Below are 23,857 nucleotides of genomic sequence, written 5' to 3' on the forward strand. Positions count from 1 at the left end.
GTGCGACTGGGCTACTGCAGTGGGTACCGCGCGAGTGGCTGAAAGGAACGCAAAGAAGATGAAACAAAAAGAAAAAAAAAACGCAGAAAAAGTGAGATGCAGCGTAGATGCGTGAGACATCCATTTCACGTGAGTCAACCGCTTCAGCGGACCTGTCCACTTGGCACTGTGTTTGACATTGAGGAAAAGGACAGGAGCGCTGCTCTTACCCACGGTGATGCGCATGTACACCACGAAAACAACACACACACACACACGCACACACATACAAAGAGAGATTGTTGGAGAGACTCATATCATGGTCGACGCAGTGCCTTGCATATCTTCCCATTTTGCACCTAGGCGTGCGGAGCGCACAGATGTTGTAGCGCTCTCCATTCTCTTCTTTTGCCGTTTGCATGCGCGGCGTGGCAAAGAGGAGTTGCAACGATTGCGATATGCAGACGCGGTGAGGACTCGACATATGGACCCCCCTTTGGGGAGGGGGGGGGGAAGAAACCAAAAAGTTGATAGGAAGTGCCAGCACGACAAACCGCGGCAGAAGGCTAAGCCGCTCTTAGAGGCTTAAAAAACTATTCGATCAAAGAGCTCCTCTTTCCCCATCCCTTTTTTCTGTTTTCAGAGTCTTCAGTACTTTTCGAACTCGATGCCTGGGTGGATGGCCTTGCAGTCATCACACACCGCACCGAGGCCTTCGTTCCACCACTTCGGTCGCTTCTTGTCGCAGATTTCGCACGGCTCAAACGTCTCTGTCTTCGGCGCCCGCTGCAGGCGAGGAGCAATGCGCTTCTCGTAGACCTGGCTGCGGATGAGGTCGACGCTGTCCCCATCCTCGCCGAGGTCAATGGACGGTGCCCGCTGAAGGATGGCGAGGACATCCTCGTGGTCAGCGACGCGATGATCCAGTCGCATCAGCTCGTACAGCTCATTCGCCTCGGTGGAGTCCTTGATGGCGAGCAGTTCGGTGCGGAAGTGTTCGACAATGGCGAGGCAGAAGCGGATGAGAAACCGCATGCCTCCTTGCATAAAGGCATCCAAGAAGCTAAAGAGTTCGTTGAACTGCAGCACGTGAATGCACAAACCTGTTAAGATCTTCTGCAGATATGTGTCTGGCCAGAAATTGAGCTTTGCCAGATGCTTCGCTACCTCGGGCTGCTTTTTCTGCATAAAGTACTCCACCACCCACGCACTCGTGGCGAAGCCCACCGCCTCCGCTGCCCAGTGTCCCTTCAGGTACTCCGTCGCGACAAACCGGATCACAGCCGCCGTCTCGACCTCGGTCAGCACAAGCATGCACAAGCCAGCAAGGTAGCTCATGGCCTGGCCGTACGCGTGGAACTCGTGGTACATAGCGTTCAGGAATGCCACCATCTTACGGCGGTGGTCTGGATGAAAGAAGGTACGGTCTGCATCCTTGATAATGACGCGCACCACATCCTCATCCTCGTCTTCGATCTGCACGTACTGCACAGGCTTGCGGTAGAACGCGGCCTTCGCCACCCACTTTTCCAGTCGCGGCCGCAGCTCCTCTTTGTGCGCCTCCAGAAATCCGTTGTTCAGGTTCAGCAGCGGCGCCCGCTCCACAACCTCTAGCTGCCAGAAGAGGGGCATGTCAAAGTAGGGGCCGGTGAAATGTGTCGGCTCACAGTACTTCACGGGCTTCTTCTCTGACGCGTGGTCGGCAGTGGCTGCCTCGACAGTCGAACCAAAGCTGGACACTGCCGGACCTGTAGCCGTCGTGACGCTCGTCTCAGCAGTCTTGCCGAAGCCGAACGAAACCGGTACTGCCTCACCAAGGGCGGACGTCGGGGTTGTCGTGGCTACGTTGCCGAGGCCGAACACTTGCTTTGCGCTGGGCGTTGGCGTGGTCTTTGTGGAAGCTGCAGCACCAAAGCCGAAGGTGCTTGCACCGGCTGTCGACGGAGTGACCGCAGAGGGAGAGCTGAAGATGCTCTTCTGCGTCGCTGGTGCCTCCCCCAGCACCGAGCCCTGAGTTGTCGGCGTCGACTTCGGTGCAGATGTCCCGAACCCGAACACCGAGGCTCCGGCAGCAGTGGGAAAGCTGGAAGGGAACGCGGCGCTTGAGTCGGTCGACAACGGATTGGCCGCAGAGGGAGAGCTGAAGATGCTCTTCTGTGACGCTGGTGCCTCCCCCAGCACTGAACTCTGAATCGTCGGCGTCGCGGTCACTGACAGCGCCTCTTGCTCTGCCGAAAACATCTTCCACACTTCCGCGTCCGACTTGCCTGACTTGGCCTTCAACTCTCGCGCTTTGCGAAAAATGACGCGCAGCTCATCGTTGATCTTGTTCGTATTTGTGAGGGCCACCTTCGCATCCTCGAAGAAGTCAATCGGAATGGAAGAAAACGACTGCGCGAACGACGCGAGGGCGGCGGGGTAGCTACCGAAGGCGTGAAAGCACTCCTTGGCGCGGTCCTCCTTGAGCCCCGTGATTTTCTGCAGGTGAGCAGCAGTGCTCGACATCGTGGCGGTACCTAAAAGGTGTGTGTATGGGGAGGGGGGAGCGGAGGGTGTTTGCGGAGATCAGTGCGCAGACGCTGAGGAACGAGACCAGACGAAACGAAAAAGCGGATGGCAGCGAGCACGCCCAACCTCCAAGCACACGAGCTCAACAAAACTTGCTCCAAATCAAGCAAAGAAGTCGAGTGAGAAGGCAAATTAAATATTTAATTACCACTGTTACACTCAACGTTTTAGGAGGTGCGTTTGGAAAAGAGTTGCGAGTGATGAGAGCCGGTGATGTGAAGGAAATGGCGATCGGGAACAACGAACCCCGCGTATGATTCTTCTCTGAGAAAGGCCGTGCTTCAGATGCTTGCCTACGCTGAACTATGCTGTGTGTGAGCGAAAGGGAGAGGGTGGGGGGAGAGATGACAACACCCGCATAAACTGGAGATTAGGTGTGCGCAAGAGTATGAGGAGTGCGATGGCCAATACGACTGAGGAATGAGGTGGGGTGTGCAGGAAACGAAAGGGCACACTGGAAGCGGTTGCTCTTGCGTCTGTGCATCTGTGGTGAGTAATATACTTACCGGAGGATTAAGGAACTGGTGGCGCTCAAGGCAAAGGATCGATGCCTCATGGCGCTGTCGGGAGGGGTGGGGGATGGGGAGGGAAGGGGGAGTGCTACATTGGTGGGCCATAGAGTTCGATTTCGTCCCAGCAAAGAAAAACAAAGGCATTCTAATAGACATGCAAACACACCGATAGCAACACCAACAGGCCTGCATTCCTCCATAGAGGGAGAGAAAGCAACATTGTACATGGTGGCCGTTGCGCGAACCAATCAACGGCGCCAGCCGCAAGAGTAGCATGGCACAACTGTGAGATCGCGCAACTACCCCGCAACTCATGTGCAAGCGCAAAGAGAGACCAAAAAAGTAGGAGAGTCGCTCGACTGAAAAGCAAAGCCAAGCAACCGTGCACTACTGAAACCATGCAGTGGCGTTAGTGTACATCCGGCAGCGGTGCCCATTCACCAGCTGGAGCACTTGTGTTGAGCGGAGCGTCCCGCTGTCCCTCACAGGAGAAGAATACGCTGAATCTCTTGCACTGAAAGTCGCCTCGCCGTCCAGTCGTTCAGCCCTGGGGTGTAGTAGAACTTGTAGAGCAGCGCCCCAATCTCGTCGTCTGTCATAGGTGTCTTGAGGCGATCCTTCACGCAGTTCTGAAACTCAGACATGTCCAGGTTACCGTCGTACGCAGACTGGGAGGCGCTGCGGAAGGATCGGATGGCGAGCGTGCGGCGTGCCTCGATGAGTGTAAGGAAGCGCTGCAGGGCAGCGTCCGCCTGCGCCTTGGCATCGGCCTTCTTCGCCAGCATCATTACGCTCTGCACTGGCCCCCGCTGCACCGTCACGCCGTTGCGGATGTCGCCCCACTCCCTCTGCGACTCGCGCGGCTTGAAGGTAGAAATAAACTGCTGCTGCATGAGTTGCTCCGTGAAATCAGCTAGTGACACCCACCCATCCTTGTCGCCGTCGGCGCGCTCCATTACGTTGGTCAGCTCCGCGTCCGTCGCATGTACGCCGGCGTCACTCAGTATCTCGCCCACGTTCTCTCGCGTCAGCCCTTGCGTCGACGATGAGGCGTAGTGACGGAAGGCATCGGTTATGCGGGAAAACTGCTGCTGCAGGTACGACGCCACTATGCCGAGAATTTCCTGAGTGCGAAAGTAGGCCTCCTCCATGTTAGGCATTCCCATCTCGAGGTACCGCTTCGTCCGCTCATCCATCTCTTTGAGGAGGTAGTCAACGCCGTCTAGGCGAATGGTGGTGCCCACCTTCAGCAGCGTGGGATCCTTCACGTTCTCCACGGCACGGCGCGCAAAAATCTTCCCACCGAGGTGGCCGCTGTTGCGCACCGGCAGTTCGTACACGGACACGGTGTCGTCTGCGAGGTAGTAGCAGATCATGAACCGACGTCCCTCGTTCTCTTCCGACGACTGAGCCAGCTCGGCACTGAAGCGGAAGACATCGTGCGCGTAGCGGGTCATCTTCACCGCGTCCTTTCCCGCAGCAGAATCGTCAAACACCATCGTCGAAGCACCGAAGCGCTTGCCCGAGTCACCGGCAGCATTGCGTGCCTCCTTGGCCAGCCGTGGTCGACGCTTGCCCACCGTGATTTCGTCTTCTTCGCAGGGTGGCGCGGGGACGGCCGGCTGGGGGATGTTTCGCGCCTCCATGTACGCCCGTGTGTGCTCGTCGCAATCGTAGATGAAGAAGGGCCTTGTGAAGATGTCCACCGATGTGCCGGTGCGAAGATCCTCCGCTGCAAGGCACGCCGGTACTGGACCCTGCGGGCGGTTGAGCGTTTCGGAGGAGAGAAGCACCGCACGCGCCTCTTTCGGGATGCGGCGGCGGCGCACGAAGACCGGGTACGGGTCGCGGCCATCGTTCTCTGCCTTGTCGAAGAGCACGGCAATGCTGCCATCCGCCAGATAGAAGTAGATGCGAAACTTCCTCTTTTCCCAGACGGCGTAGAAGCGCAGCACGTTGCGGTCGTATTCATAGAAGTCGCGCGCCTTTGCTCGCTCTGCGGGAGTAAGGAGGCTGGCATGAGTGCCCGCACGTGTTGCCGCCTGTACCTCAATCACGCGCCTCATTTCAATGTGCTGCTCATCCATCTTGTCGGGGCGGCACATGGCACGGGCCTCGAAGTCGTCTTGCGGGTACCCGAGCGGCTCGGGTTGTGGCATTCCCATGACCTCGAAAAACTCGCGCGTAAAAGCGTCGCAGTCGACAAGCTTGCATACCAACCCGCGGCACGGAATGGAGGCACCGATGCAGAGCCGGAACACATCCACCCCGTCTGGTCTGAAGCGCGACACGATAGTGCCCTTCTGCAGACCGCTGTTCGCCACCGCCGGCGTCTCCACAATGCCCAGCGATCCGTCAGCAAGAAAATAGTGTAACTTCACCTTGCGCACTCGCCATGTCTCGATGCTGCTTGCCACCACATCTTCCGTGTAGTAGGCGAAGAAGCGCAGCACCTTGTCATCTAGCGTTCGCCACGATGGGAAGTGCTGGAGAATGATGCGAATCGGGATACCACACCCATCAGGTGCCGAGGCAGTGGCTATAGCGGAGCCGTCGAGCGCCGCCGCATTCTTCACGGTCCGCGTGCCTTTATCGTCGATGGTGCAGTACTGTCGACGGCCATGCGTTACAGGGTGCTGCAGCTCTGCGAACGAGAAACCTGGAAGCTTGGGCAGCGCATTGTACACTGTCTTCTCGCGGATGCTCATTTTTTTCTATTCTTCCGACTTGTGCTGCTGGTGTATTTTTGTTGGTCGGTTGTTTTGTCGCCTTGCTTGTACCGTTGCGCTGGCTTCTGTCGGGCAGCGCGCCTGATGGGTTGATGTTTATCTCCGCATGAGGGAGAGAGGGAGAGTGTACGTGAGGGGGAGAACGTCGAGCGACAGCGGATAGATGCGTGTTGGAACGCCTCTGCCAATGTGTGGAGGGGTAGGGCAACAAGACAACGCGAAAAGCATACAACGAACGCCGCGGTTGTGCGAATGTCATCGCGAGGGTTTGTTGTGTCGCAGGTGGGTACTCACGTGACGAGCGGTTGCATCGACCTGTGGATAGTTCGTACGACTTAGTGAAGGAGGAGTAAAGGCTTTTTTGCTGCGCTGACTTTGCTTCCGCTGTTAACGTGCAATGGCTATGAAACATAGAACGAGCAAGAGGCAGGGGCAAGCACACTCAGTCTGCTGACAGAGACACTTCCTCGGGTGTGCGAGGATACAGAATACACGGAAACTGGTCGACGCAGCAACTGTTACCCGTCCACTGCGCGCGCAGCATGAAAAGAGGAGTGAGGATACCCACCTCTGTGCGAGAGCACCGCGAGGAGGTGTGGCGAGAGGGGGGGGGTCGTGTGTAGCGGACGAAGATGCCTGTGCGCGTGCTCGACGCCGCCATGGCGACGGAAAAAAAAAGAGAAAAAAAAGGTCGTTGACGTAACAAGACGCAGTCGCTTCCACACCATATGGGGATGGCGAGAGGGGGAGGGGAGCAGCGAAAGAAAACGAAAAAGCAGAAGGAAAGACGAAAGGAGAAAAAAACAAAACACAAACCCACAGGAGTGGCGATCAGTAACGTGAAGAATTTCACACGAACCGAAACGTGTGCATGTGCCTGTCTGTTTGAGAGTGGGCATGCGAGTTAAAGGTGCCAACCAACATTTCAGCACGCATCCATGCGCCTGAGCGGTTACCCAAAGCAGGCAAATGACGACGGCAAAGAAAACGATAGGGCAATCACAAACGCACCGCTAGACACTAACAGTTCAGCACATCATTAGTCTAAAATGAATCCAAAAGGAAAAACAAAAACACGGATAAGCAAAGAGTCGTGGGAGAAGGGGGGAAGCCCCTCACCCTTCTCTAAAGTGCAGACAACACATGTCGCAGTCAGTGTGAGCGCTTTCAGCTGTTTCCCCTTGTCTCGGCTTCTATGGGAAAAGCCGCATTTATGCATGGGATCGGGTACGCAGGACACTGGCTGGCGACCGGACGAGGGATAGGAGAAGGGGGGAATAGGATGGGACTCCCTTTGGCGAGGCGCATGTCATTCCACCAGCGCATTTAGCCGCTTTAGGACTTGGAACGTCTGCGCACTGCTGTTGAGCGTGTAGAAGTGAAGGTGGTGGTAGTCGAGCCCAGAGGCGCGAATGCGCTCAATCATCTGCACACACTGCTCCACGCCGTACTCCTTGAGAGCCTCGGGGTTCTCCTTGAGCTCCTCTACCCGCTTCTTCACATCACCGGGAACTCTCGTCTTACACAGCGACACCATCCGCGTGAACCCGGCGTAGGTCGTGATGGGAAGAAGTCCGGCGATAATGGGGACCGTAATGCCCATCTCCCGGCAGTCCTTCACAAACTTCACGTACAGGGAGGCATCGTAGAAGAGCTGCGTGATGACAACGCTGGCACCAGCGTCTACCTTCTCCTTGAGGTACTCCAGCTCCTTCTGGTGGTCCTCATCCAAGATGGTGCCGTCCTCGGCGATACGGCTCGGGTGGCCCTCGGGGTAGCCGGCGACCGACACGCAAAAGTAGTCGCCGTATGTGGCGTGAATGTAGCGCACAAGATCTCTCGCGCACGTAAAGCCTTCCGGGTTGGACTGGAACTCATCACCACGAGGCGGGTCTCCACGGAGAGCGAGGATGTTGCGAATGCCATGCTCCTTTGCGAAGTCAAGCGTCTCCTTGATGAGATCATGCGACATGTTGGTGCACGTGATATGCATATTGATGGGTGTGTCAGGGTATGCATTCTGGAGGTCCTTACAGAGGCGCATCGTGGTTTCACTCGTGCGACCACCAGCGCCCCACGTCAGGTCGAGGAAGACTGGCGACTGTCGCATAAAATTGGGGATTTGCACCTTCATAAAGTTCTCCTCCGCCTTCTCACTGCGAGGGGGATAAAACTCATAGGAGGTGTACCATTTGTTGGCATCCTCGGCAGCGATGGCGTCACTGATGAGCCCGGACATGACGCCGCTGAGGATCTGCACTTCAACAGGAGAATTCCACAGTTAGTGTTCTCAACACCGACTCGCAGCTGCAGGAGAGAGGAGAGACGTTAGCCTTGATCAGGTAGAGACCCGAGCGGGAAGAGAAGGAAATTATGTGATCGAGGTTGATATAAACAGTGCGATCTGGGCGGCACAGTTGGGAGATGAGAACCCACAGAGCCTACAAGCACTGCCAACGCTCAAGTGTTTGATACCTGTAGGTAGGTAGGAATGCCCGTGCACGTCTACGTGTGTTGTTATGGTTTAGATGATGCGTGAGAGTGAAAGGTGACAGAGAAGTGTATGCGATGGCAGCAACGTGGAAGGGAGAGACGTAGTCCATCGAAATTACAGCACGGGTGTGTGTGTGTGTGGATGGCGGCAGTTTCGTAGCCCATCATATAGGTCACGTCAACCGTCACAACAGAGCAGGGCACCAAGCCAACTAGAGAACGCACAACGGGAGGCAACTTCGACAAGGTCTCCAAGGTATTACAAGTTGGAGGGGGGGGGAGAGCGGAGAGGGAAGCACGAAAAAGCGCGAGAGAGCCGAACTTGCCACCAATAACGCGCCAAGCACACCCTCCCACTCTTGTCTGGCTGTGCATAGTGTTTTCATTCCATTCGGTGAGTGTACACACCATCTTCCCACGTAGAAGCACCGTTACATGCACTTACACAAAACTGACCGACACGGCTGCGAAGCCGAGTAGGAGCACAGTCACGCCCCTACACAGGAGGGAAACGCAGAGGGAAAAATGACGCAGGCAGGCACGCACCCACCCATGCTTATACAAAGACACACACACACACACACACGCCAATCGAAGGAAAAACAAAACGGCAAGGAAAAAGAACGCCCAAAAGTAAGGATGCGAGTGTTACTCGAAAGATGTTAAGGAAAAAGAAACCCAAACAAGCACCGACACACACAAAAAAGGACCAAACACAAGCGGAGGTATCTACACTGGTGTCATACCTGCTTCGTCCGCTGTTGCACTTCGCCAACACCCATCAGGGCATAACCCCCAAAGTGTATCCCTCTAGACCTTTACACGCACATACACGCCACGTCACTTTATGGACCTCGCGTCTTTTATTTTTGCTTCTGCCACCGTCCGTGCCTTTTCCTTTCAAAAAACACGACTCAAAAGACAGGACAGTCACTCTCCACGCCATCCACTTATGCACAGGCTGTGAGCCGCTCACACAGGGGAGTCGTAACGGCAATGAGGACTCAAATCACCACCAGCAGCACATTCATTCTAAAGGGCAAAAGGCAAAAAAAAAGACTTGTGAGAGCAGTATGTGAGAGAGCACGTAGAGGGTTAGCGTCTGAGCGAGAAGCACATATTTTCACATTGTTGCTGTCTTCGTTTCGTTCCTTTCCAGGGTTTCCTCCCTCACCCTGGTGGGGCACAGCACTCATGCTCCTCCCCGCTTGTGACAAGTAACTCAGACAAGCAGCACCGCATTGATGCAGCCGTCGTTCTCTGGGTTGTTCGTCACCTGCGCGTATTTGCCCCATACCACCTTACCCGACGGCGTCACCAGACCTAACTCGGACACGTTCACCTCAATTACGGAGCCCTTCGTGATGACGCCAAGGCCGGTGTACATCCTGCCCTGCGGATTCTTCTTGACGGCGATGATGGGAAGGCAGAAGGTGGCCTTCAGCTCCGGGTGGGTGACGTGGGCCTTCTTGAAGCGCAGCGCCATGGGTCGGATGAAGCGCTCCATCTTCGGCATGCGGCGGGTGAAGGTCTCCCCAACAAATGTCACCTTGTTCACTAAGCGCTTCCACGACTTCTTGCCGCGCTTGCCAGAGGTGACGGCCTTGAGCATCTCATCCTCCGACACCGTCTTGACCTTCTCGATCGGCACGGCCCACTTGCCGGCCTTCTCCTTCCTCTTTTGTTTCAGGGAGTTCGACAGCACCTTGGCGCGGTCGGCCTCGCTACGGTCCATCAGGAAGCTGGGCAGGGCATTCTTGGGTCCCTTGTCCTTCACCCGCTCCGTCGTCTGCTTCTCCTCGTGCTCACGGATCTTCTTGCGGATTTCTGCCTTTTCCGCGTAGCGGGCCTTCTGCGCCAGCTTGGCCTTCATACCACGCACCCGCTTCAGGTAGTTGGCGTCCGTGTGGGCCTTGCGGGCCTCGCGCTTGCGGGTGCGCTCGACATGGTCGAGGCGGCGACCGTAGCGCTTTTGCGCCTGCTCGATGTACTCGTTCTGCGGCATGGTCTCACGTTTCTACGAGGAGGTAACATAAAAAGAGGACACTTGGGCTGCGTGTCAAGGAGAAGCACAACCACGGAACCGATGAAGACACAAGAGATAACGTGGAAAAGGAAAGACAAGGCAAGTGCACAGTACCACGTGTAGCACAGGGGAGGGTGCTAATACTTTCTCACCAAAGCTTGTACAGTGCCAGGTACGTAGCTGCTGCTGCTGTGTGTGTGTGTGGGAGGCGGGGGGGGGAGGGGGAGGGGTGGCAAGGGAGAAGCAGATACCAGACAGTACGTTAAAGAGATGGAAAAAGCAGAAGAGAACGAGTAGTGAGAGTACGGTGGTTTGGAGAGAAGAGGGGATGGCGCTGGGGGTCCATGTTTCTTTCCGTCCCACATGTCAGTTTGTTCTTCTGGTCCTCTGCTATGTAAGGCAAGGCAGGGCGTTGGAGTCGGTGTCGAAGGTGAAAAGAAGGGGCGCAGGATGAGAACGAAAAGGGTGGCGTCGCCGCATCGGCTTTGTTCCCCACATGTCGCTCGTTCTATTTTCGGGCACGTGAGAAGCACAAATACACAGCACAGGTACAGACGTGATGATTCGCGTTCTCATGGCTAAGGTCACCTTTAGCAAGGAGTCCTGGGCATCATAAAGGAGGAGAAGCAGTGCTGGGGGAATGGTGAATTGGATCGCGGCAGAGAATGTCGGCACCTGAGCCCCAGTCAAAAGCTGCTGCGCTTTTTCGTGCCGTCTCGTACGTGTACCCCGGCGCCGTGCTTTTTTCCTATCTGCCATTTGTTTTCACTTGCTCACGATGAAGCAAAGAACAAGACTTCGGTGAGCTCATGCACCATTGCGTCCATCACGTGTTGCTCATGCTTGGGTAGGCGAGACATATTGAAGGTCGGGTACGCGGCGCAGGGGGGTGCCGTGCCGGCAGTCACCGAGGTTGAAGCCTTCACCTCTGGATAAGAGGAGCCTGAGGTGATGCTGAGCGCCTCCTGTAAACGCGGCGACAGTGGTGTGCGTGCTAGGTCATCATAACGGGTGCGGTTGCGCTTCACAATGCGCAGACGATCCTCCACGCTGTGCAGTCCGCCGACTGGGCCACTGATGGGAAGGATAGGGGCGCTGGTGTTGGGTTGGAGCGGCACCATCCCAGCCACCGGGGCGGAGCTGGGTCGCTCATTGGAAGGAGAGGCAACATGGGATGGGCTTAGTCCTTCGGTGCTTGAGCGGCTTCGGCGCGATCGGAAAAGCATCTAATAACTGCAATCATAAACTGAACACCCAACATGTCTGAAGATGCCTGGATGGGTGTGCGGGCGCGTGTGAGAGAGTTGTGCAGTTGTCAACGCTGTGTTTTTCTACTGACACACACTGCTGCTGCTCCAGTACACATTCGATGAAGGCAGTCGAAGCAGTGGGTTGACTTATGGCTCCTAAGCGGCTCGCGGAGGAGTGATTGGATACCGCACAGCTTGAGCAAGTAGTGTGAACTGAGCTTTTTTTCTTGACTCCTCACTGCGCTTCAACCTATCAAGCACGCACCACGAAATCCTGTGTGCAGTCTCAACCATGTACGTATAGTGTAAGGTACAGGCGAACTTGCTAAAGCAAAGGAGAATTACAGAAGGTTTGGGCAAGAGGGAAGGCGAGGGTGGGGGAGCAGTGGGGAGACAGTTAGTCACAGCAGTAGATGCACGATAAGGACCCCGTGACAAATGACCAGTGGGGAGAGGGTTAGTGGAGGAGGACATGGCATTTTTGGCCTTTCGGTCTGTGCGAGAGAGAGAGAGAGAGGCTTGGAAGTTAGTACGCATGTCAGTTCAAATGGGCTGATCTGTCTGCTACTCGTTTAGCGAATGCGGTGTAAAGTGCGGTGCACCGTATCCACCTCTAGCGCCAAAGAAGTATGAAGGAAGATACACAAGCACGTGAGCCTCAGGCCCAACCACACACAGACACCTCCCCCCCACACACACAGAGAGAAAGGGTACGGCATGCACAGCGAGCATACCGTGATAAGAGGAAGGCGGGACAGAAAGGTAAATTACCTCAACTTTAGTTGCACGTAAACCCATCGCGTGGCACGTCTGCCTTCCTCAGAGCCGCTCGCAAAAGTGGCGGTATTACGTCACTGATACTCTGTCTGTGAATAGCCGCCACGTGTACCTCAATACTCGCGGTATTGAAGGAGACTTCCAATGTGATCACTGTCGTACTGGTTCGCATCAAACCGCTTGCGCCCAAATCGAAGTACACCCTCATGGATCTGTCCGGACTTTGTGGTCTCTGTGAAGGCGATGGTCTGCGTGCTAGTGTCTATGTTCGCGGTGTGCTTTTCATGTGTCGCTGGCGATGGCCCCGCTACTGCCGCTGACCTCGCTCTGCGTGATGGCGCCTCGTACGGCTGAGAGTATATCAGGTCCCGTGCCGCACTTGACTCGTGGTATGTGCGGTGGGGTATGGGTCGGCTAAAAGGTTCCTCCTCTCGCAGAATACGCTCTAGTTCCGCGTTCTTGGGAGCGATGGGGCGCTTATCTAGTGTCGTGGTGGGCTGCTCAACCATGCTGGAGTCATCGAAGATTTCTATGACCTCCACGTCAGGGTCGTCCTTGGCTGCCACTTCATGGTGCGAGGATGCCCAAGAGGACGACTGGGGGTAGTGCTGCCCGTACTGGCGGGATTGATGGGGGATCGCTGCAGTGTTCCGAGGGTCCGACCGATCGATGATGTTGTAGATGGACTCCCCGGACGCACTCGGTGGTGGTCGGCCAACGCGTCGTAGTCCGTCATCGGCGCCATCCCCTTTCACCTCCTCTGACGACGGGTGCGTGTAGTCCAAGTCGTCTTTACCGGCCCTCTCGGTGTAGTACACCTCGTTTTCAACCGGGTCATCCTGGTATCCATATCCGGCATAGCGCTCAATACGTTGGTTCAGGTCCTCCTGGCGGCGGCGCATCTCTCTCTCTGCGGCTGCAACCGATTGGGCCGCTCTTCTGCGCTGCTCTTCGTGCTGCGCGATATCGTCAAAAAGTCGACCCGATGGCGAGGCAGCAACAAAGACTGGCCTCTTTGCGTCGATGCCGTCGCCTGCTGTTGACGCCGGTGCGGAGCGCCAACTCGCCCGCGAAAGGTGTGACGTTGACGGACGCGATGCGGCAGCCGAGCTGAGCGCGCAGGAGGTTGCCGCCTCCACCTGCGTCTGCAGCACCTCATAACCTTCGCGCTGCAGCTCTCCAGGCCACTTGCGGCTGTCGATCTCGTACATCTCAAGGCGCAGCTCCTCATGCATGCTCAGAACCACCTTCTGCTTCTTTATGGAAATGGTGGCGACGCCCGGCAGCGACAGCTGGAGCACGCGGTCGCGCGAAAGCTTCTCACCGAGGTACAGAAAGAACTCTTTGAGCGCCGCAGAGGCAGTCCGCGCAGGCACGCTGCACACTGATACTATGTCAGCCATGCTCACTCGCACATAGCCTTCCCCGCCAGGTCGTTCGAGAGGCACTTTGCCGGTGTCAATACCATAACGATTTGCATAGTTGAGGTTGATGCCAAAGCACAACTTACGCGTTTTGTAGGGGTTTTGTTGCCGGTCGCGCAGCAGAATGTACTCCTGAGTCCAAAGCGCGCCGAACGGTGCAATTTGCACGGCGCTGCCGTCGAGGAGTAGGCGACGCGCTACTACCGCCACAGCCACCCAGACCTTCTCTAACTCACTCAGCAGGAACACGTTCTTATCCGATGTATTTTGCCCTGCGGCACACTCCACAAGCGCCGCGTTAGTCGTGATGACCCCACGGCTACTCAACATTGCTCTCCGATGTCTGCGTAGATGAGTTTAGGCGTGTATGTTGCGCACTCTTGGTAGCGCGTCTATGTACTCTTTGATGATTTCGTCAAGGAAATGTATGCTAGAGCGGGTGCCTCTTTCACTCTTCTTTATCTCTTTTAGTGATGTGCTGTCTCGCGCCGTCGCTGCGCACCGCTGAAATACAACGCTGCAGAGCCAAGAGACAAAATGCATATGAAGCCAAGATATGAAGGGATTGAGGAGGGCGAGGGCAGTAGTAGCGGCAGCAGTGCGAGGTTGGCGCGTTACGATAGGCGTGAATGCTTGCGTTTCGGCGTGTGTGTCGGTGAGCGTGCACACAGTGTAGCCCACGTCACGCGCGAAGTGCTGTCGACACCAAATAATAAAAAAAGAAAGAAACCGAAGAGAGGCAGAAGAGAAGAAAGACAAACGAATAGGGGGTGTGCAGAGAGGAAAGGGGGGTGCAGTGTGCAGTCTCTCAACGGCGGCAGTTCTGAGTGGGTGAACAGAAAAGCGTGGGAAAACGCTGTGTCTCTCCAAAAGCAGACGAGTGGGCGGAAACGGTCCTTGCGGGATGATGAGCAGACGGGCTCGTACGTCTCGTGTCTCTGTAGCATTTTCTCTTTCTTCTCGTGTCGTTGCCCTTCCCGCTCTCCATTTGTGTCTCGGCCGCATCTCATCACTTTTCAACGCCGGGCGCAGTCAAAAACACGTAAGCAATCAGTCAAGCGCAGTGGATTGGTGGAGCAGGGAAGCAAGGGCGAGAGGAGGAGAATGTGTGTGTGGGGGGAGATGATACGCTGAATCGATCAGATGGACCTGAGTGCCAGCGGGGACGGTTCACTGCCATTTTAGGGCCCCGAGGCATGAAAAGCAGCGTGCAGCGCTACCACGCTCGGCTCCTCGTACTCTCTGTCACCCCCACCCGCCAACTTTCGAAAGAGGGGTCGGCACTAGCGTTTAGCTGACGCGCCACTGCGCCGGCAATTACCTCTCGTCACTATCGTCGTAGAAGAGTGACGGTCGGTACAGTGAGATGGTGCGGGCGGCCGGCGGTGGGCGCAGAGGGGGAGAGATACGGACGTCCCTCACCTTTCTGCAACGGCGTTCCTGCGACATGCAGCGGGACAGCGGGGCAGTAGGCACCGCGGTAGTGGAGGACTCTATCAATGCCTTGGCAATCTCAGCGATAGTGGTGATTCCCCGCAGCAGACTGGCGGATACTTGTGCGCCGTACTGAATGAGCCCGGAGTCGCCGATGACCTGCATGTGACGTACGACTACGGAGTCGATCACAGGGAAGTAGGTGTCGACGAGGCTTGCAAATAGCCTTTGGTAGATTTGCACCGCACCGAGAAAGCGATGATTTGCTAAGTACAGAGCTAGCACAATGCGGGTGCACAGGTAGAGCCAGCGCATCGCGAAAATCGAGGAGAGAAACAGTACATCAGCCACCTCCAGCAGCCAAGCAAAGATGAGCGTCAGCGTCACATTTGCTACCTGCAGTGCATCGGGGTCTGTGGAGTGGCAGAGTTGCGCGCCGTGGATAACTGGCTGCACAAAGGAGAGGTACACTAAGTAGCCCCGCAGCAGCAACTCCAGCATTGCGTATATCTCTATGCAGGGAGCTTCGATGACAGTGTTGCGTTGCGGTGGTGGGAGTAGTGGTACAGGGAGCAAAACTGCTTCTGAATGATGTGGATGTTCGATACAGACACGATGGCATGACAGAGAAGTGATTGGGTGTGTAGTTGCACAGGTGCGAGATAGCGGCCGAATCCGATCGGGGGGGGGGGGAGGGGGCAGGACGGGAAGGTTCAGGGGTCAGGGTCGGGTGACGGAGGCAGGTGGTGGTGAGAGTCAATGGCAGAGGCAGGGAGTTTCTCTCTGCCTCTTCGCCGCACAGGAGGATGCAGCATCCGCCAGAAGCGGCGTTGCCATTGTAGCAGGCCGTGGGATGCGTCGTTTGCACGCCTCTTAGAGACGCCGTGAGCAATACACACACACACACACCGGATACAAGCAGGAAAAGACTTAGGGGTCACCAAGTCTGTGTGCTGTCTTGCCCCCCCCCCTTTGCTTCTCCACTGGGGTAGTCATGGTGTTATATTGCTCTTACAGGAGTGCGCAAGGTTGATGGGGATGATAAGATGATGAGGCCCCACGTAGAGGGGGAGGGGAGACACGACACAGAACAGCCGAACAAATTGACAAACAGCACTAGCCAATGTGCCACAAGGCAAACGAGTGGGGGAGAGGGGAGGGGCTAAAAACTCCCTGCAGAGTCACAAGGGAGCGGAAGAAAAAGGAAGGGACTGAAGGGGGGAGGAAGGGAGAGGAGCATGGAGGAGTTGGAGGGCGACAGAGAAAAAATGAGCGGGGCTGGGCGGTCGAGCGGGTGAACACTTGAGCCGTCGAAGCACCCACCTACAAATACATTGCTACCTTTTTCCACCACACAACTGTTCGCCGCGGATCTCACCTCTCCCCTTCTTTCCGCACCATCACAGCACCAACCAGGACGAGGAAAAGAGTGACGCCGAGACTAGCTTCCCCAATCAGTAAAGTAGATATCTAAAAGACGATACCGGTTAAGACGGAGGAGGTAATGTGCGAAGAGGAAGAAATGTCGCTAATGGGCATCTCTCCCCGCTAACTCCTGGGCACTCACACAGCGGCCTCACACGCGCAGAACGGCGCCAACAGCCGCTACTACTGCACACACCCAGAGAATGCAATGAGAACAACAAGCCCAACCACACCAAAGTGCAGGGGCCTGATCGGCACTGGGGCACTAACGGCATCTCATGCATTACCTAGATGGCTTTGTACTACTGTGCCACCGCCAGTTTCTTGAGGTGCTGCATGAACACCTGCAAGGAGGCGTCGTCCGTGTACACGAGCTCGCCTTCGTGCGAGCCGTAGGCCCCACCATCGGCGGATGCGTAGGAGCGACTAGGGTTGATTCGGTTGTACAAGATACGCGCATCGGGGTCGTCCTGACACACGTCGATCAGACGCGGTGTGGGGTAGCGGGAGCCGACGAGCACTTGGGCATCGGCCAGCGGCACCTCCAGAAACTTCTTGAAGTGTGCATAGTCCTCGTGCTCTGCATAGCCTGCCTTCTTCCACGCAGCAATGGTGGAGCCGTAGTGAATGAGCACCTCAAAGAAGGTGTCCAGCAGCAGAACGTTGTCGGGCTGGATGGCTGTGCTGTCGAGTGGCACCGGCTGCGGCGCCGCATCCATCCGGTAGCTGTAGAGGGTCGGCTGGATCTGCACAATGGAGTCTTCTACGTTGGACTTGAGCAGCTGCAGGCGCAGGAACGCCGTCTCGTCGGGGCTCGAATTGAAGATTTGCAGGTAGCCGGAGCGGCGCAGGTGGTACATGAAGGCTGGGAAGTACACAAACTCTTTCGGCAGCCGCAGCGAGTCAGGCTGGTCTTTCGTGTATTCGCCAAAGCGGGAGATGAGACGTACCACCGTGCGGTCCAGCCAACGCAGCACATCAAAGAGCGGCATACTGCTGGTTTTGTGCACCGCCTCGCGAGCCAGCAGAACGGCAGCGGTCTCCTGATCGAAGGCGGCAACGAGGTCTTGGATGGGTGGGTTCTGCGCCTGCCGCAACGTCAGCGTCGTGACGCGCGTGTGCGTCTCCTGCCCCATCTCGTACTTCGTCACAATTTGGGTGTAACGAAGTGGATTTCTAGTCGCCTCCGCGGATTGCGTGCTGGCCGTGTCGTAATAGATGGCGAAGGTGGTGGTCGAGTCAAGCTGGCATGTCGTCCACTGACAGGTACCACCCAGTCCAATCTCATACTCCGCCACAGACGTGGACATCTTGCCAGTGCCGACGCAGGGGCCAATGACGCCTTGCACCTTCCACGTTGGCGACGTGATGACGTCCATTGTCGCGTTCAGTCCCAGCATGAGCGTTCCATCCTCGCGGCGTGCAAAGAACTGGTGAAGGGAGATGCGAAATGGCTCCTCGAGCCACGACTCCGCATTCAGCACAACACCGCCGGAGGATTGTACGCATGTTCTCATCTCAGCCAAGCCAAACTGGTCCAGGGAGGCAACAAAGCAGTTGAGAGAGTGACCCTGCGCGACAATGCGGTGCATCAGATTTTCGTAGAATGCGCATGAGGTGCTCCAGTACGTGGCGGCCGCCGTCTCGTCGCGGATGTCGGCGTGCACGCGGATCATCTTTTCGCGACTCACGTCTACCACAGTGCCCGGACCCGACGTGCACACGCCGGACATGAAAGTAAGGATGCAGGAGCCCGTGTTTGGCGACACGATCTGCAGCAGACTCGCCGCGACCGAGAGCGCAGCCCCGGTGCACCGCAGTGGCCGATGGCCCTTCATGACGGGCCAGAGGTCGCGGGACATGGAGGAGATGAGCTGCGTCATGTAGGCAGCACAGTTTCGCAACGGTGCCACAAATCGCTTGGGGTCCGGCAAGATCGCCTTTAGCTGCTCCACCGTCATCTCCTGCGTGCCACGCAGCATCATGGCACGCGGGTACGCTGCAGGCCCGGAGATCTCGTGCATGCTAACGGTTGTGCCGTACGTGATAATCGCCACGTTTGCGTACTCTGGGATCATCCGCAGAGACTGTACCAGGAAGTCACGCAGACCTTGTAGCTCCTCGTCCGTATCGAGGCACGTGTCGACGACTAGCATGAATGTGGGCGGGTTGCGGTATGGCATACGCGCCACAAATTCTACCGTCGCCGAGGACGGCTGCATCTCTGGCGGCAGATTGTACTCATTCGCTTGCTGATGCTGTGGCGGCAGCACATTCTTGGTGTGGCACAGCGGACACCCCCACATGCGACTGCGGGGGTCGAGAGTGGCGTACGGGTTCAGCACCCCTCCGCACACACTGCACTGTGTCGGGGCATAGTTGAGCTGAGTACAAGAGGTGCCGAGGGGGGAGTACAGACAACCCAACGGGGCCACCATGCGTGCGCCGTCGATGCGGTTCATGGAGTAAAGCGACCACGACCAACGAGTTGTCGTCTCGGCAGGAGTCTCTTCCACTGTACCCATGGCGGGCTGGCCAAAGGAAGCGGCCTGTGCTCGTGGCTGTTGATTGTATGTCTGCTGGTTCTGGTGCTGCTCGCTACCATTCGCGTATTGATTGCACTGCTGCTTCTGGGCTGGTGCCTCTTGTTGCTGGCGGTGCTCATACCCGTATGGTTGCTGAGCGCTATACTGTTGGTATGACTCGTTTTGGAAACCATAGCCACCGTAGTTGTTTGTCAGTCCATCACCACCGTACGCACTGGCGCTGACTCCATACGCCTGGGGCTGCTGCTGGCGGTACTGGGCCGCGTAGTTTACGTAGCCATATTCGTCGCTCATGGTTTCTGTCTGCTTCACCCGCTGCTGCTGCAATTGATGGCTATTATAAGTCCTCTTATTCTCTTCTCTGGGCTGCCCGTGTGTCCTAGGGTGGATAGCTGCTGACGGTGAAAGAGGTTCAGGCGGACCCACATACAGACACACGCAGAGGCAACCAAAGTTGCGGTGTTTCGTTCCTCAGTGGCGGCTCTTCGTCTATCTTTTAGTCCACTCCGCGTCCACGACCCTCGCCGTGCACACGAGAGCTGCGTGCGCGTGACGATAGAGTGGGAGATGATTAAGATCAGCCGGTCGACGCAATCTTCCACAGTGAGGAGAAGAAGAAAATCAGCAACGAAAGAAGACAAAAAAAGAGGATTTGTGATGTTAGCCGTGCGGGGGGATGCAGAGACGCGGAGAGGGATGGGGAGAAATGCGACACTCTCGAACAGAGAATCGGCTTGGGCTCGACAAATGCACGCACCCCCAACGCTGTTGGCAACGAAGAGAACGTACCGACAAGCTGTGATGGGAAGAAAAGGTTGCTGCAAGCGAATCAGAGTAAAATGAGCCAGAGTGCGAGCGAGGGATGCAGCCTCACCACTTTGTCGCTGCCACTAGAACAAGGACGAGCAGTGAGATGGCGACAGATGGATGAAGCTGACACTGCGTATGCTTGTATGAAGATGTGGATGTGTGGTGGCTATCACATAGCAACCTGTGCCGCTTCCTTCTATCGAGTTCTGTATGTGTGTAACTGCAGTGTTACGGGGTGGCGATGACACGAGGAAGGGAGAATGTAGAGTCAGTTAACGTGGATGTGCCGATGGCGAAGAACGACCAGGGAGTACGTTAGGGTGTACCGCAAACAAGGGGAAGGGAGGGCCTTGTCAAGTCCCAAGTGGGACAAAAACATAACCCGTTGCGCGTGGCAGTGGTGGGGTGGGGTGGGGCCGATGCACACCTGGGCGCATCCCCATGCACGTTCAACACAGGCCCAGAAATGTCCTTCGGCCAGCGCCTTTGCTTGTTATGCAGGAGACACAGAGGAGAGCACCGGCGCGACGTCATTTCCCCCTGTGCTCACGCGGACCAAACACGTCGATTCTAACACCAACAGACCCAACACGCAGACACAAAAGACGTACTGTGTGACTCCCCACAATCAACGTATCAGGGAGAAGAAGGACCCAAGCACGTCATCCTCGTCCTTGGCTTCTCCCGACGGACCGTCACCATGGCCGCCTTCCTCCTTCACTGGATAGCCAACACCTGCCCCGTCGTGTTTTGGGGCGTGAGAAGAGGTACCGCGCACCATCTTCACTACACCACTGCCTGAGCTGGAGGTGGCGGCGCGACCCTCCAGCTCTGCACGCTCTGCTTCGCACCACGCCAGTAACGCCGCGTTTCTCTCAAAGTGACTCTCCACAGCTTTCCTCAAGGCGATGAGGCATCGCTTTGCCGCATCGTCTACAACGGCACCTCTAGCGCCTGCGCCCGCACTTGCCACCCGCGATGCCGTGTCTTGGCCACTCGCAATCCCGCTACTGGTATTTCCCTCTTCTGCTTTGATGTGCCTGTTCTGTACCCACTGCTCTTTGGCATGCTGGTAGCGCTGCAGGAGGTTGGCAACCTGCATCAAGGCAGAGGGGACGGTAGTGCGGTGACTGGCATCCTCCTGTCCCTCCTGAACGGTGCTCTGCAGCTTCGTCAGCCAGGCCGCCGGGAACAGGTTCAGCATACCCCACCACTCCGTTGCTTTCTGCAAGGCAATCAGAAAAGCCGTGTGATCGCTTGCTCTCTGCCGCAGTGTGTCCTTCACTGCGCTTGGCAGGGTGAGACTCACAGCCTTTAAGGTGGACCGCTTTGCGTTCTCTGAGACCCCGTGGGTCGCGCAGCTCAGCAGCAGTTCGTGAATCACATACACCAGCGAGGCCCGCACTACGTCAGTTGTATCCTTATGCTTCATCTTCTCCGCTACGTAGTTCAGAATGGCATCCGCCTCAGCGCCGTGAAGGGCACACCACGTGGCAACGCCGACGATGGCCCCAGTGGAGGGGCCAACGAGGTCAATGCGGCGGGAAATTTGCTCGCGATTCATCTTCGGGGTATGTTTGTAAGGCAACGCTGCTTTACCCTCCTCAGCCCTCTCCCAGCGCAGTGGAAGAGCAAGAGGCAAAAGACGGGGGTAAGGAGGAAGGGCGAAAAGCGAGGAGGAGAGACAGATCGCAAGAGGAAGGCGGTTAACAGCAGAAGAGAGAAAAGAAACATGCAACGCACACGAGAAGATGCGGGGTACAACCTGGAGCCTTCACGTGCAGTGAATGAGAGAGTTGCTCAGAGAACGAGAGGAAAAGCTCCACGTGCGACGCGAGCGTGACGCAAACCGTCGTTGCATCTTCGTGTCTCCCTAAACACGTGCAGAAGTCGCTGCTACAGTTTCAGTTCCTCTACGCAGCACTGTCCTCGCGTTGGCAGTAAGAGTGAAGCATTGTGAATATGGAATGCACCCGCCCGTTCGCCTCACTGTAGCGCAGACACCACTGCGCTTTCGCTCTGCAGGAGCTTTAGAAGTCGTTCAAAGCGTAGCGGGCACGCGTGGTGAATTGGCGACTGTTCTCAGTTGAAAATGCCCAGCGTGGGTCCTCTTTGCGGAGCCACGCAATCATGTACGCCACCTGCACGTCGCTCGGGATGTCAAACTCCATATCCGCACGACGTTGCTGAATCTCGCCCGTCAGTGTGGGGCGTCCGGCAGCCACGAGCCCCACGTCGTTCGCAGCGCGCAGCGAGAGGCGCATGTCCATCACGACGTCCCCGGTGCTAGGACACTTCTGCACGGTGTAGAACTTGCGCCCGTGCGACTCGAGCACAAGCCACTCGTGCTTCTGACGAAACAACTTCGCCATCGCGTTGGACTCGCATGGGGCGTAGAAGGTGTACACATGTCGGAGTACATCGTGTGCGTTTAGCACCACATCGCGGTGAATCATTACCTTTCCCTCTTTGGCAAGGCAGTCGCTGGTAAAGTCGAGGGCCAAACCAAAGCCAGCACAGGTAGTAATAATCAAGACGTGATCTGCCAGTGACATTCGGGCAGGTGCGGCGGCCATGGAGAGCGCCGTGCCGAGCACAGCCCCACCACTCAGCCCTTGACCCATTTCTAAACGCGAGTACGACCTCGCATGCCCAAAGGGGTCTGAAAATGACAGAGGGGAGGCAAAAAGCACACCCGTCCCACCACGGTACACAAGGCAAAGCCAAATCAGGAGAGATAGGCGGCAGGAGGAGAAAGGGGGGGGGAGGGAGTAAAAGAGGTCGAAGTGATTAAGTGCAAGCTGGTGACGCACTCGTGACATGTGAAGGTCAGAGGGGAGGGGCTACGCGAAGCGTGAAGCACAGCTGCCACGTCTTCGCCGGCTCCCTGAAAGATGTCCATCATCGATGAGGCACTCGCCTGGCTTGGGGTTTAGTCGCGCTCCTAGCATAGGGAAAGGAGCTGCGCGGTAATTCAGATGACTCTTCGTAGATTCGAGGTACTACACGTTTTCATTTGAGACCAGTTACATACACCAAAAGTTAGGCGCCACTCACCGCAGAACGAGAGACAAGAGGCTAAAACAAAAATAGAAATGAGCCTTTCGTATAGCAAACCGAGTGCACGCGCGCGTCCATAGCCGTGCGTGCTTCCACTGCTGAACAAATTTTGTCCGTGCAGCTCGTGTGTTTCTACGGCAATGTAGGAGTCAGAAAAGAAAGAAATACAAAAACATTCTGGACAACGGGGTTTGTTTGTCCGCATCTTCTTTGGCAGCACGAAAAGAAAAATCAGTCAGTAATTAAGAAGAGAGGATTGACGGGAGGAAGAAGTACACAAGGCGTGGCTCTCCCTCATAGCGACCGATGAGAAGAGAAGCTGCAGTTGAAAAATGGAAGAGGCGATTGCTGGTGTTCCCAACGTGTCCATTCCCTGCCACCCGACACACGAACTCAAATGACACTCCACCCCCGACCGGCCACACGCCACATCGCGTGGTGCCAAGCAGCCCTAGACACGCGCGTTACAGCAATGCACCCACCCAGTCCCCGACGCGCGGCCCTCTGCCCCAAACTCTACCCACTCCTTGCTCAGTAGGTTGCCTCACAGCAGCACCCATCGTGCCAGTCGTCACCTGGTGCAACCCACCGCGATGGCTCAGGCTCGCTACACTAGTAGGCAGCGAGTGCCAGGTGAGACACATTCGAGCCACGCGGACACTCGGCCCATCAAGTGGATGGCACAGACGGGCTCACTCTCGCAGGTCGCTACGACGCCACTCCATCCACGACCTGACCGCCGACATCAGCAGCGATACATCGCTCTGACATCCCTGCGTTGCGTGCACCTGACTCTGTGAACAGCAGCGGTGGTCTGGCATTGG

At 56.5% G+C, this 23,857-nt stretch overlaps 9 protein-coding genes across 9 annotated transcripts; all 9 read right to left on the bottom strand.

Moving 5' to 3' along the window:
• Window positions 1-627: 627 nt before the first annotated feature.
• LBRM_35_6700 (conserved hypothetical protein) lies at window positions 628-2,484 on the bottom strand (the record flags this gene model as incomplete). Its single annotated transcript, XM_001569232.1, has 1 exon — window positions 628-2,484. The coding sequence occupies one exon, from the start codon at window positions 2,482-2,484 to the stop codon at window positions 628-630; it is 1,857 nt and encodes a 618-aa protein (XP_001569282.1).
• Window positions 2,485-3,541: 1,057 nt separating this feature from the next.
• On the bottom strand, window positions 3,542-5,767 carry LBRM_35_6710 (conserved hypothetical protein; the record flags this gene model as incomplete). Its single annotated transcript, XM_001569233.1, has 1 exon — window positions 3,542-5,767. One exon carries the CDS (start codon window positions 5,765-5,767, stop codon window positions 3,542-3,544), a length of 2,226 nt encoding a protein of 741 aa, XP_001569283.1.
• Window positions 5,768-7,097: 1,330 nt separating this feature from the next.
• LBRM_35_6720 (putative methylenetetrahydrofolate reductase) lies at window positions 7,098-8,027 on the bottom strand (the record flags this gene model as incomplete). The annotated part of the gene is made up of 1 exon (XM_001569234.1): window positions 7,098-8,027. One exon carries the CDS (start codon window positions 8,025-8,027, stop codon window positions 7,098-7,100), a length of 930 nt encoding a protein of 309 aa, XP_001569284.1.
• A 1,476-nt stretch (window positions 8,028-9,503) lies between these two features.
• On the bottom strand, window positions 9,504-10,286 carry LBRM_35_6730 (putative 40S ribosomal protein S8; the record flags this gene model as incomplete). Its single annotated transcript, XM_001569235.1, has 1 exon — window positions 9,504-10,286. One exon carries the CDS (start codon window positions 10,284-10,286, stop codon window positions 9,504-9,506), a length of 783 nt encoding a protein of 260 aa, XP_001569285.1.
• A 2,161-nt stretch (window positions 10,287-12,447) lies between these two features.
• Window positions 12,448-14,088, bottom strand: LBRM_35_6740 (conserved hypothetical protein; the record flags this gene model as incomplete). Its single annotated transcript, XM_001569236.2, has 1 exon — window positions 12,448-14,088. The coding sequence occupies one exon, from the start codon at window positions 14,086-14,088 to the stop codon at window positions 12,448-12,450; it is 1,641 nt and encodes a 546-aa protein (XP_001569286.1).
• Window positions 14,089-15,075: 987 nt separating this feature from the next.
• LBRM_35_6750 (conserved hypothetical protein) lies at window positions 15,076-15,693 on the bottom strand (the record flags this gene model as incomplete). Its single annotated transcript, XM_001569237.1, has 1 exon — window positions 15,076-15,693. The coding sequence occupies one exon, from the start codon at window positions 15,691-15,693 to the stop codon at window positions 15,076-15,078; it is 618 nt and encodes a 205-aa protein (XP_001569287.1).
• A 1,226-nt stretch (window positions 15,694-16,919) lies between these two features.
• On the bottom strand, window positions 16,920-19,457 carry LBRM_35_6760 (protein transport protein Sec23-like protein; the record flags this gene model as incomplete). Its single annotated transcript, XM_001569238.1, has 1 exon — window positions 16,920-19,457. The coding sequence occupies one exon, from the start codon at window positions 19,455-19,457 to the stop codon at window positions 16,920-16,922; it is 2,538 nt and encodes an 845-aa protein (XP_001569288.1).
• Window positions 19,458-20,601: 1,144 nt separating this feature from the next.
• Window positions 20,602-21,537, bottom strand: LBRM_35_6770 (conserved hypothetical protein; the record flags this gene model as incomplete). Its single annotated transcript, XM_001569239.1, has 1 exon — window positions 20,602-21,537. The coding sequence occupies one exon, from the start codon at window positions 21,535-21,537 to the stop codon at window positions 20,602-20,604; it is 936 nt and encodes a 311-aa protein (XP_001569289.1).
• Window positions 21,538-22,003: 466 nt separating this feature from the next.
• LBRM_35_6780 (conserved hypothetical protein) lies at window positions 22,004-22,597 on the bottom strand (the record flags this gene model as incomplete). Its single annotated transcript, XM_001569240.1, has 1 exon — window positions 22,004-22,597. One exon carries the CDS (start codon window positions 22,595-22,597, stop codon window positions 22,004-22,006), a length of 594 nt encoding a protein of 197 aa, XP_001569290.1.
• Window positions 22,598-23,857: the final 1,260 nt, after the last annotated feature.

Source organism: Leishmania braziliensis, chromosome 36, assembly GCF_000002845.2.
Source record: "Leishmania braziliensis MHOM/BR/75/M2904 complete genome, chromosome 36".
NCBI lineage: Eukaryota > Euglenozoa > Kinetoplastea > Trypanosomatida > Trypanosomatidae > Leishmania > Leishmania braziliensis.